This window comes from Eptatretus burgeri, chromosome 2 (assembly GCF_056783735.1).
Source record: "Eptatretus burgeri isolate ZD-2024b chromosome 2, Ebu_testis_v1, whole genome shotgun sequence".
Taxonomy (NCBI): domain Eukaryota; kingdom Metazoa; phylum Chordata; class Myxini; order Myxiniformes; family Myxinidae; genus Eptatretus; species Eptatretus burgeri.
In genome coordinates this window covers 95,423,833-95,437,160 of record NC_140962.1, presented here as the reverse complement: position 1 = coordinate 95,437,160, position 13,328 = coordinate 95,423,833, and the positions used below count along the sequence as shown (strand labels likewise).

Sequence of the window (13,328 nt, the reverse complement as noted above, 5' to 3'; positions counted from 1 at the left end):
AACCCAGATTCTGTACATGAAGCAAAAACTCTGATCTCTTGTTGAAAACACCGCATATTTGGTGCCGAGGACGTATAATATTTATTAAATAATATCAATCCTCTCCAATGTCATGGTGACCACCTACAGAAAAATTAAATAATTTTGCATGGAAAAAAAAGGCAAGTGTGCTTTGTACTTGGAGTGACTCCACTCGTATTTGGAGGTAAACAACATCTAACGAAGATAAACGTCGAGCCGTTGTGCTAACTGGGAAAGAAAAATAAAATTAAAAGTAACCACACAAGTCTTCATCGAGGATACAGACTCCAACCACACCTTAAAATTTGGACATGTATATTTTACATTAAAATGGAGAAAAAAAAATGTAGAAAGGAAAATGAATAAATAAATAAAGGTGATATGCATACATCAGTGATGGTAAAGTGTATGTAATAAATAAAAGTTGTGTGTTGATAGAGATGGTAAAGTGTGGATAAATAAGTAATTACAGGTGTTATATCGGTATGAGTGATGGCAAAGTATATAAATAAATAATCGTTCCCAAAACATGACACAATCTGTACGATTCTCACTTGTAATATATATATATATATATATATATATATATATATATATATATATATATATATATATATATATATATATATATATATATATTTTTTTTTTTTCATTAATGGAAATGGCCAAAATTCAGAAATAAATCATGGCCCCCATGACTTTTGGATCTGATCTCAGAATAATTTTATGTGCTTGCTGCCCAGATATTATTGCAAGCATGCACTGAATATGAAAGAAATGAATCCAGTCATTTTCGATTCGAGGCTCTGGACAGACAGACGGGATGGGTCAGACAGACAGGACCCAAAATACAGGCCCTCAAACGGCCCAGTTGGGGGCTAAAAACAAAGCATAATTAACGCAAAGACGTACTCACGAATACAGTTTGGTTGTACCGTCTAAGTCATCAGAGAAGACTTTCAGCTAATTTGTTCAACTTGTGGAGCAGCATTAAAAACCCAAGCCATCACCCATTCATTGTGCAATGCTGCAAGACAACGTGTGTATGCGTAAGCAAGGTCAATCGGTCTCCAGTTATGTTGCTCAGCTTCGCGGACTCGGTGAACGCTGACTATGGCTCAATGTTGTTGGATGTGTTGAGGGACCATTTGGTGGCTGTTATTAATGACGCAATGCAAAACGTCTGCTGACTACAGACATTCTTGTTCAAAACGTGCAACACATTCTTCTAACACATCCCTTTATTTGGGTGGTGTATAGGCAACATACTGTTGCCTTGATCACTGCCGAAAATAAAAAAAATAACCCGGGTTCTGTACATGAAGCAAAAACATTCCTACCGCCAATGTGCATATATAGTACATCGTGATTATATAGCTCAGATAATTAAAATTGCACTGGCCCATAGGCTGATACCAGAGGCCTGAAACCTAAGGCCTATACACAAGGGGACCAAGAAGAGAGAGACAGGCAGGATAACTACTCCGAGGCCCAAACCTAATAGGGACCCATAATGTTTGATGATAAAACACCAGGGGCCAGGTTTATTTTTGTATCTCCCTCCAAGACACTCAGAGCAATTCCCTGGCATGGGCAATGACACCCTCCCTCATAAAATACACTATATGGAAACGATTGAATTGGTGAATACCAGAAGGGCCCAACTTCACCATTTTGTTTCATGGAGTTGGGCCCTTATGGTATTCACCAATTCAATTTAAACAATAACAATCACAGTAATGATGTAAATGAACACAGCAGTATTGGTCACACCCCATCCGGATGAAATGGGTTCAACAAATACACGTGAAGGAATAAGTGAATATCACTCCAATTTCCCTTGAACATGGCATATGTTTCTGATGACAAAAACTATGGAAACCTCCGTATAGTTTAAAAAATTTTTTTTGAAGAAGGCTCAGGTGAACAGGGCCCAACACTTAGTATTGCCATGGGGCCCATTGTGGCCCTGCCTATATATATATATATATATATATATATATATATATATATATATATATATATATATATATATATATATATATATATATATATATATATATATATATATATATATATATATATATATAAAACACAGTTGCCTTTGCAGGGCCCATAAACACCTACTGTATCTGCTCCAACTTTCCATATTTGATGATCCTTTTTACAGGTTTACACTCGATGGAAAACTTATCAGGAGGGCATGCAATTGTGAATATAACACTTTGAGGCATAGCATCGCACCAAAATGGCAGACATGATTTTTTTTCTGGTTACAATTGTGGGTGGCATGGCATCAGGCCAGCTCTCTAAGAAATGAGCATAGAGCAGACATACTGCACATACATACGCTCCAAATATATATATTAGTTATGGATTTCAGAATCCAACTAATGCATACAAACATTTAGGTCCTCAGACAGTTATTTCCCTCAATGCATGTCCAGGAGAGACCCATCCCTATGTCTGGTGAGATTCTAACATTGATGTGTTGAAAAGAGTATAAAATAGATTTCCTTTCTTATGGGATGGCCTTTTTCTCTTTACGACACATTCATGCACGTGAGATAGCCGTTAGCCCAATGGAGGCTCCTCTACCCCTTTTCCATCGGGACACATTGGCTTGGAGGTGGAGGATTTATTTACACTTTGGACTTACAGGACAATTGATTAAGCACACCGCAGGATTTTCCTGAGCAGTTATTATGACGGTCAAATACGGCTGTGGATCATTTACCTCACCCACCTATCTTTCATCGACGTTGGACACCCAACTCTTTCACCGACCTTGACGTCCACCTTTTGCCATCGAGGTTTGATGCCCCGTTTGGCAGCTCTGTGGATGCTGGATGGCTCTTGTTCGTGTCGGGCTGAACAAGGAAGGCATGATCGTGAGATTGACGGTTGGTCACGTGCAACAATGCGCCAATAGGCAAGGTGGATTTGGCTGAAGTCTGCTTGAGGCTCCGCCCAGACTGGTCACCTATTAAAAGGATGGGAGGACCGTTTTTCCAGAGAGTTTGGTGAGTTGGTGACAGCCTTACAGCTCTGACCACTGGTGAGTTGGTGACAGCCTTACAGCTCTGACTACTGGTAACAGCTGGTGAATTGGTGACAGCCTTCCAGCTCTGACCGCTCGTGACAGTTGGTGAGTTGGTGACAGCCTTCCAGCTCTGACCGCTCGTGACAGTTGGTGAGTTGGTGACAGCCTTACAGCTCTGACCACTGGTGACAGTTGGTGAGCTGATGAGTTGGTGGCAGCCTTACAGTCCTGACCGCTGGTGACGGTTGGTGAGCTGCTCCTGATGGTGGGTGACAGTTGGACCGTACCTGCTGGTTCTGCTCAGGATCTGCTCTTGGCGTACCTGATACATGGTGTGATGACGTGATGTCGATTGGTGTTCGAGCCTGTTTGCGAGTGGGTGTACAGCGAGACAGGACGCTGGCAACGGACGAAGGCACGCTCACACATTTCGGGACATTTTATTTGACGCACGATGACTTCTACCTTGGTAAGCCGAGACCGGATTTCTTCCCCCCCCCTCCCCCCTGAATGATCTGTTGGGTACCCCTGTCTCATGTTTAATCGCTAAGTAAGCCATAGTGATAATCATCTGCTCTTTGTCTATTTTTCTATCAATGCCTGATTGATTCTTCATTTGCTTGAGATTATTTTGATCGATTTGAATATACCTATTTTCACCACAAAGAAATAAAAAGTTCTTCAGTTCATTTATTTTTTCCTCATTAATAAATTCCTTGTTGACGTTTCAACCTGTCCGTGTTTGTCCTTTCCTTTCATTGATCCAGCATTGTCCGAACCGAGAGAGAATGGGAGGTAGTTCCCAAACTAATTAACCTGTCATAGTCGGAATGCACCAGCGGTTAAACACTCCGCCGCCATCCTCAAAATAAGATTGGTGCATTGCCAAGGGCATGCTCCCCATTCAGGTAGCCACATGACCTCTAGTTAAACGGCAAATTAGACGGTGGACACTGGAATTCATGGTCAACCGATTGGTGTTCGTGATTGTAAGAAACCCACCGTATCACGAAGTTAAATTTGAGCGGTGGCCCCAGGTCTGGCTCTTCCGAGGAGAAACGGGGATTAACCCCCTCATAATACACTCGGTACCCGTGGCCGTAACAACGCACAAACACAAACACAAACACCCCCCAGATTTCAACAAGGCACTCGAGATTTGCTTTGGTGTGGATTTGGCTACACACAGTGCTTGGGATCTTCAATACAGTGTGGCATCAAGTTCCAGCAAATAAACTACTCCCTCCAAGCACATCCATAATATCCCTCGTTCACACAAACCCATGGGTGCATCCTGATCAAACTACAAAATGCATTCTGATCAACAACATAACTCCTCAACCTGACAGCAAACAGAAATCATGTTGCCAAAGCGATGACCAACACGACTCTCGTACCTGACCTGCCTATAAATTCTGAGTGTTAATAATGTGGAACAAAATAACAAATTGTGCTTTTGCAAATTCCCAATTATTCTTATAAAGACACAGTAGGACGATAGTAAGACCATTTTTAAAATGAAGGGTTCAGGATAGGCACCTCAAGGTTGAACGGGAAACTCACCAAACAGGTCTCTTGCGGCAAGTGGCTGTGCGGATCCGTGGTTTCACGTAGTCATAATAACCCTGATTTTTGTGTTCCTCCTGACACCATACCAGCTCCGCAGAAGGAAATCGAGCACATTCCTCAATCACAAGGTCATGTGGAAATGGGGAGATCTGAAGCAGGTGACAAGATTTGGTACATTTGAGTCAAGGAAAAAGGCAGTGAGAGGCATGGATAAGGGGGTGGGGAAGAGGGATCATAATGAAAAGAAAAGATGAAGAAGCAAAGTTTGACATTCTGCCTGAAGGTTATTTCACCTGCTCAATGCGACAAATCGCAATGTCGTTGTCCAGCCCTCTGTTTGCCCGTTCCTTTAACAGCTCATAGTACACCTTCCCAGTGCACATCAGGAGCCTTTTTACAGCTTCCGGTGCTTGGCCCGCTGGCCCAGAATCAGAGATCACACGACGAAAATCCGTGCCTGTGCCAAGCACGAGATGCTCATTCAATATCAATTGCACTAAAATTTATTGAACAATATTATTACCTTTTGATGTAAACAACACGACACACAAGACAATTGTAAAGTGATGTATTGTGGAAAAGCTTCGCAATTCAATTAAAGGAGGTGTAATGCATTATTGTGTCAGCTACGGGTGGAACAGTTTGTGGCTTCCATTGTGATTTTGTTTATTTTGACCACGTGATTTAACCACTTTGCCTTGTAGTTTTAGTTAAGCATTTTCTTTCTGACGAGCTCCGTCAACAACGACCTCTCTGACGAGCTCCGTCAACACCGACCTCTCTGACTAGCTCCGTCAACGCTGACCTCTCTGATGAGCTCCGTCAACGCCGACCTCTCTGACGAGCTCCGTCAACGCCGACCTCTCTGACGAGCTCCGTCAACGCCGACCTCTCTGACGAGCTCCGTCAACGCCGACCTCTCTGACGAGCTCCGTCAACGCCGACCTCTCTGACGAGCTCCGTCAACGCCGACCTCTCTGACGAGCTCCGTCAACGCCGACCTCTCTGACGAGCTCCGTCAACGCCGACCTCTCTGACGAGCTCCGTCAACGCCGACCTCTCTGACGAGCTCCGTCAACGCCGACCTCTCTGACGAGCTCCGTCAACGCCGACCTCTCTGACGAGCTCCGTCAACGCCGACCTCTCTGACGAGCTCCGTCAACGCCGACCTCTCTGACGAGCTCCGTCAACGCCGACCTCTCTGACGAGCTCCGTCAACGCCGACCTCTCTGACGAGCTCCGTCAACGCCGACCTCTCTGACGAGCTCCGTCAACGCCGACCTCTCTGACGAGCTCCGTCAACGCCGACCTCTCTGACGAGCTCCGTCAACGCCGACCTCTCTGACGAGCTCCGTCAACGCCGACCTCTCTGACGAGCTCCGTCAACGCCGACCTCTCTGACGAGCTCCGTCAACGCCGACCTCTCTGACGAGCTCCGTCAACGCCGACCTCTCTGACGAGCTCCGTCAACGCCGACCTCTCTGACGAGCTCCGTCAACGCCGACCTCTCTGACGAGCTCCGTCAACGCCGACCTCTCTGACGAGCTCCGTCAACGCCGACCTCTCTGACGAGCTCCGTCAACGCCGACCTCTCTGACGAGCTCCGTCAACGCCGACCTCTCTGACGAGCTCCGTCAACGCCGACCTCTCTGACGAGCTCCGTCAACGCCGACCTCTCTGACGAGCTCCGTCAACGCCGACCTCTCTGACGAGCTCCGTCAACGCCGACCTCTCTGACGAGCTCCGTCAACGCCGACCTCTCTGACGAGCTCCGTCAACGCCGACCTCTCTGACGAGCTCCGTCAACGCCGACCTCTCTGACGAGCTCCGTCAACGCCGACCTCTCTGACGAGCTCCGTCAACGCCGACCTCTCTGACGAGCTCCGTCAACGCTGACCTCTCTGACGAGCTCCGTCAACGCCAACCTCTCTGACGAGCTTCGTCAACAACGACCTCTCTGATGAGCTCCACAAATTCCAAATCGATCGATCAATCAATTCTAAATTGACAAACTCCAATGAAGAATCAATGAAAACTAGCAATTATGCAATAAATTCCCACAAAGGCAAAGCTGTGGTTTTTGTGAACAAGCATGCATACCATTGGACGTCAATTACAGAAATCTCTGCACATATTGTTTTGACTTGAGATCTCCACCCAGAGTGGCTGTTTCTAAAGCATATACTTTGGCACATTCGTTTAACTTTTTTGTTTTTATAAGATTGAGCTAAGACTCATGGAGGAACTTGTACAAATATAACATGTCCATCAATACCGACTTTTAGGCACTCGAGGTGGGAGGAAGTAAGGGGAAGGGGTGTTGTGGGTGTCCAGAGGGACTGGGGTGGGAGGCAGGGGAAGAGGTGGGGTGAGAGGACAGTCAACATCAGCATATTTTTATACAAATTGCAGACAGTTGGTTGGATTTTATCACCAACGTTGCAGTGTTGATGCAAGTTTCATTTTAACCACTGTATGAGTCACTCATCACCAGCAGCTTAATCTTGACGGCAAACTCAGAACAAGAGCAAATAAACAGTTTATTATTTTTCAAAAAACATGTTGATGTTTGATGGGCGATTGTGAGATCAGTGAGTGGGTTTAGTCAAAATATGCATGTGCTGTTGGTGTTTGTTCATTAATCCTCAAACCCTCTTCACCCCAACATTAAAAAAAAAGCTGTATATATATATATATATATATATATATATATATATATATATATATATATATATATATATATATATATATATATATATATATATATATATATATATATATCTGAGCGTGTCTGTGGGCCTGTCTGTCTGTGGGTCAAAAACGCCATCCATTCTACAGGCCATGCCCTGCAGCCGTCCAGAAATCACCACCACCTTTTTCTCTCCATGTAGTTCAGATTGTTTAAAGGCCTTATTTAAGTTTGAAGACTGAACAACACGTCTTCTATCATTAAATGAAGATACCGTTTTGAGGAAACAAAGGTACATTTTGATTACAACTTAAATGAGATAATGCATGTTCTGTTCACAGTGATCGCAGCAGCGGGCTAATATACACCACCCAATGAACGTTCATTCTCATGATGTAGAGCAGTGCTACTCAAAGTGGTGGTACACAGACTGGTGCCGGTACGCGAGTCATTGACTGCCGGTCTGCGGTGAGTTTCCAGTTTCACATTATCATAATATATCACCTGTAATGTATAAAATGAAAATGTATAAAATCTTGAAAAATAATATATTTAAGCCGACAAATTCAAAATACGAGAGAGAAGTATATATATATATATATATATATATATATATATATATATATATATATATATATATATATATATATATATATATATATATTATATACATATATATATATATATATATATATACATATATACATATATATACATATATACATATATACATATATACATATATATACATATATACATATATACATATATACATATATATACATATATACATATATATACATATATACATATATACATACACACACAATACAATACAAAATGTATATTAAAAAATGTCAACTTTTATTATATTTTCTGATATAAATTAATATTACTACAGATGTTCAAACAATATTTTCTCAGATCATAAACAGATAATAATAATATGGCACAAATATGGTACCGGTCCCTGGCACATTGGAAAAAAAACCTCTCGGTCCGCCACATCAGATAGTTTGAGAAGCACTGATATTGTAGAGGACAGAAAATAGTGGTCTTTCATGAAAAAAAGAATTTTGTTTGTTTGTTTTTGCCAGACTTTTCAAGGCTTATAAACAAACTGATGGACATGCAATTCACACACACTGTATAATGTGAAGAAAATGAACATTAAAATCAGCTTTAAATATTATATGAAATTTACATGTACACTTTTGAACACTCAAGATCACCTCTGAGTTTATGTACATTTTAAAACTGAACAAGGTTCGTTTTCATTGCAATGAAAATACAAATGAATCAATATTTGACATCTTTAATTTTGTTTTTTAAACTGCCCTTTCGTCGGTGTTTTGTATGTACTGTACGCTGTAGAATTGTTCAGTGGTGTGTTCAGTTACTAAGTCGCGAGGTAATGCTCGTCAAGACAGCCGTTCCTTATGAACGGCTTTAGATTGAGTGCTTGCTTGAGTGCTTAAGCCACTTGGTGATCACTCTACAAGAAACTTGAATCTGAACACAAGCAACTTCACTTGGTAACTAACGGAGGGAGGGGAAGGGGTGGAGTGGGTGTCCGGAGGGACTGGGGTGGGAGGAGGCAGAGGAAGAGGTGGGGTGGGAGGAGGAAAGGGTGGAGTTGGAGGAGGCAGGGTGGGAGGAAGTAAGGGATGGGTGGGAAGAGGCACGGGAAGGGGTGAGGGTGGGAGTAGGAAAGGATGAGTATGGGAGGAGGGACCCAGTGTTGCCTGGCAATGCCAGGTACCCCTGCTAGTAAACAATAAAAACAATGGGGAAGTCCTGTGCCGACCCCATTGTTAATTGGGTTGATAAAGCACAGGCATGATGGGCAAAAAATGGCCTCCTCCTGTGACCAAGTTTTGTATTGTATGTATTGTATGGTATGGTATGTGGAGACAGATGGTACTTGGCACCAGGTAATCTTTACTCTCCATTACTTACAGTGGAGACACCAAGCCTGGTGATGGCTTAATGGTTCGGGTGGCTGGCTTGGGTTCTTAGGGTCCTGAGTTTGAGCCCCGTTTGCCACCGAATTAACACCAGGCGGGGTTAACTCAGCCTGCCATCCTTCCGAGGTCAATGAAATGAGTACCAGTGTAATGGTATAGGGGCACGGCATTGACGGCATAGTCACGCCCTAACAAAATGATAGCTACCCGGCAACCAAGCTGCCATACACAAGAAAAAGAACTAGAGGGGGAGCACTCGGTAGAGTGCAAAACCTCCGCCACCAATAGTGCTGGGTCACTTAAGTGAACCTGATGTCCTATTCATTGTAGGTCAAAACAGATCAGACTCTACTGAACCACGATTGAATAAACTAAACTAGATCGACGCGCATGTAGAAATGCCAAAAAAATATATATATATATATATCGAAATTTTTTTGAAAAAAAAAAAAAGTTACAAATTTTTTTTTTTTTTCTATAACATTTTTTTGGGGTTGGAAATCACTTAAAACATGTAGAAATGCAAAAAAAATTCAAATATATTTCAAATAAAATCGAATTTTTTTTTGAAAAAAGTTGCAAAATTGTTTTTTTTTTCTCTCACAAATTTATTTATTTTTTTGGTTGGAAATCACTTAAAACATGTAGAAATGCAAAAATAAAAATTCAAATATTTTTTCAAAATGGCCGCCAGAGCCTCCATATTGGACTTTGGACAGTCCAAAATCTAATGGCATGATCCGTGGACCATACCTACCACCCCCCCCCCCACCAAGTTTCGTCGAAATCCGTCCAGGAGTTTTTCCGTAATACTGTTCACAAACAAACAAACAAAAACATACAGGGGTGAAAACAGTAACCTCCGTCCATCTTCGATGGCGGAGGTTAAAAAGAAGACAGTGGAGCCAAGCATTTTAGGGTGCAGTGTGGAAAAGAGGGACTATGAAGGAAAAGAGCCATAATTCATCATCTCAATCCCCATAACTCTACCCCTGCTCCACCCCCACCCTTCCATCTACTCAACCTCAATCTCCACCCCACCATGTACGCATGGATTAAACTGCAAAAGATTCCTTGTTTTTTTTTCCATCTATTTCCTCACTATTTGCTTTCACAGCTCGTTGCTGTTGCTCATTGTTGTTTACACTATTTTCTCGCATTCCAATCTTTGTTTGTTTTGTTTATATTAAATTCAAAATATGCAAAAAAAACCCATAAACATCTAAACTGTCATACCATTTGTGCTTAGTTTGACTGTATGAATGCCAAAAAGGAAGTGAAGAAAGCCTGGTGGGGTAGACCAATAAAGAATGAAAAGAAGAGGTGCAGAAGAGGAGAGGACGGACGTTAAAAACGAACAAAAGCCATGAAAATAAGTATTCAGAAACAGACCTGGTAACATCTCATCAAAGCTTGAACGAGCATCAGGATGTCGTAGCAGTGACTTTGGGGTGAAGACTATCATCTGGAAGAGTAGAAGGAACATGTAAATTATCATCATTGAAATGCAATGGTTATTATAATATTAATAAAAATTAAATGAATGTAATGATTATATGTATATGTGTATGTATTTATATATATATATATATGTGTATACATACATATAAATATTTATATATATGACATATTTACATATTACATACATATTTATATATATGATTATATGTATACATACAAGTATATATATATATATATATATTTTTTTTTTTTTGATGATTATACACTTACAGGCTTCCGGAAAGGGAGCATGATCTGACGACGCAGGCTGTGGAAAAAGTTTGCAGGTGTTGAGCAGTTCACAACAATCCAGTTGCAATCATACAACTGACTCACCTCAAAATCATCTGACAAGGTCTGGGGTGCAGGAAAGAGTAAGAACAGCATTATAAGGAAAGCTCATCACACTGACAAGACAGGTACATGGTAAACAGGAACAAGTGGTGGACATTTGAAGCCTTAGGGGTCTTCAGGGTCTTCAACAGTGGAAGGGGTCTCAGCAGTCCAAAGGGTCAAAAGGTACATTCCAATAGTACGTAATAAATAGATGTGTATGTGAAGTCAGGAAGCAACCGACGTTCAAACAGTATGTAAATTATAGACATTCATGCAGTCTGCAACCAACATTCAAACAGGACGTGATGAATAGGCGTGTAGTCTTCATGGACTGACATACGGCTTCACCGCTTCCCGGATGCCTTCACTGCCTCACTGACCATGCTTTTCGTGATACATCACATATATATATATATATATATATATATATAGTTGTGGTTCTGCGAAACTGCATGCCTTTAGGGCAATGGCACCCAACATACAGTGATTCCCAGACAGTTATTTCATTAGTATTCGTGCAGTCAGACCTTCCCCTCATGTCTAAATGGGACGAAGTGCATTGCGTGGGTCTTAGAGCTAGGTCGAATTAAATCTCCATTTTTTTTCAATCCTGATTTCATTTCAACCCTTTCCTTTTATCCATGAAACAAATCAAAGCAGCACTGCACCCAGACGGCCGCCTGTGAAAATCACAGCGATGAGAAACCCTCCACCTACACTGTGCAGGACGCGCGTTGCGTGCCCTTTCATTCGAATCTGCATCTAATAATGATACGTCTATTTTCTACCCTGATTTACATCCAACCCTTTCCTTCAATCCATGGTACAAAGCGATATTTCCTCATATTGTGTTACGGCTTTCAGAGACCCCAGGGAGACATATACCAAAACATAAGGATTCATAACGTCGTTAATATCTGGAGGAATTCTAACTAAGTTACCTCTCCCCTCGCATCAGTGGAAACGGAAATGCAATGTGTAGAAAGATTTGAACCCCTCTGTGATTCTCCTCCATCTAAATCCCCTATGTGTTTCCCTCTCTTCATATCTTGATTCCAATCTCTCTCAACTAGCAACCCTTCCCAACACTGCACACTCCATCCTCTACCCTCCTCTTCTTTCTCCCCCTCCCCTTTCTTATGTTGGAACCAATGCGAGTCGTCGGGTGAGCAAGAGGCCGACCTGATGCCTCAACCTAATCTCTTACTCCATCTATCACCCTTTCTTATCTTGTTTCCCCTGGAATGATTGAGGCACCTGTGTGTGCAGGAATTGTGATAAGTTGTGACTGACGAAGTGGGCTTATGTGCTCGTGGCAAGAGCTTTCTTTTGTGACACGGTTTGCCTTGTAAATAGGTGCTTTTTCTAACCTTTATAAACCATTTTCCAAACTGCCCAATAGTCTCTTTCCATTGGTTAGACCAGTGGGTAATTACCTTCGCAAACTTTGTTGCGAAGGTTATGTTTTGATCGCTGTGTATTTATTTATTTATTTATTTGTGAATATGTGTGTTTGTTTGTTTGTTTGTTTGTTTGTTATTAGCATAACTCCAAAAGTGTTGAACTGAATCGCAGCAAATTTGGTGGGATGATTGGTTATTATCCGAGGACCATTTGATTAGATTTTGGGAGCGATCGGGTCAAAGGTCAAGGTCAAGGTCATGAAAAGGTCAAAATCGTCTTTTTACCATAGTGCGGTCAATTTGTATCCAATTTGCATGCAACTAATGCCAAAATGTTCAGAATTCAATGCCCCATCTTGTGATATGTGACATGACACAATGACGTAATAACCCTTATTAGCGGTTGGGAGTCAAAGGTCAGGGGGTGGTCACGACATTGCAAAATGTGCGGTTTTAGTCATAACACGGTCAATTCTTATCAGATTTGCATGAAACCAACACCAAAATGTTGAGTGTTCTTTTCCCCACACTCTAATACCATTTACAAAATTAAGAGTACAAAGGTCAAGGTCGAGGTCATGAAAAGGTCAAAATCGTCATTTTTGTACAATGAATGTTTGTTTGTTCACAATAAATCACTTATTTAGAAAAACAGAAACTCGTGTGTGCTAAATGCCCCGAAAATGCCAGAAAATATTATCTTATAATGTGACCAGTGGTCATCAGATTGACTTGACACCAACACCCAAAAAGGTCAGGGAGTTCATACAGAAATTGTACAATGTACGTGAATCAGTGTC

The 13,328-nt window shown here is 41.8% G+C and overlaps 2 protein-coding genes across 6 annotated transcripts in view; one reads left to right on the top strand and one right to left on the bottom strand.

The window, feature by feature from the left end:
• The window catches only part of LOC147032609 (2-oxoglutarate dehydrogenase complex component E1-like), a 90,022-nt gene that overhangs the window by 13,398 nt on the left and 63,296 nt on the right, over positions 1–13,328 (bottom strand). For 3 of the 4 annotated variants that reach the window (XM_085870371.1, XM_085870374.1, XM_085870372.1), the window contains exons 19-22: positions 11,021–11,146; positions 10,682–10,754; positions 4,927–5,090; positions 4,628–4,782 (exon numbers count right to left, since the gene is read on the bottom strand). In XM_085870371.1, coding sequence (XP_085726497.1) covers positions 4,628–4,782; positions 4,927–5,090; positions 10,682–10,754; positions 11,021–11,146 — 518 coding nt within the window. Of the gene's footprint in view, positions 1–4,623; positions 4,783–4,926; positions 5,091–10,681; positions 10,755–11,020; positions 11,147–13,328 lie in introns of those variants that run through there. The other variant, XM_085870375.1, reaches the window with a different exon arrangement.
• The window catches only part of LOC147032610 (uncharacterized), a 62,403-nt gene continuing 56,648 nt past the window's right edge, over positions 7,574–13,328 (top strand). The window contains exon 1 of one of the 2 annotated variants that reach the window (XR_015055251.1): positions 7,574–7,790. The gene's annotated coding sequence lies outside the window, so the exon portion shown is untranslated. The remainder of the gene's footprint in view (positions 7,791–13,328) is intronic. The other variant, XR_015055250.1, reaches the window with a different exon arrangement.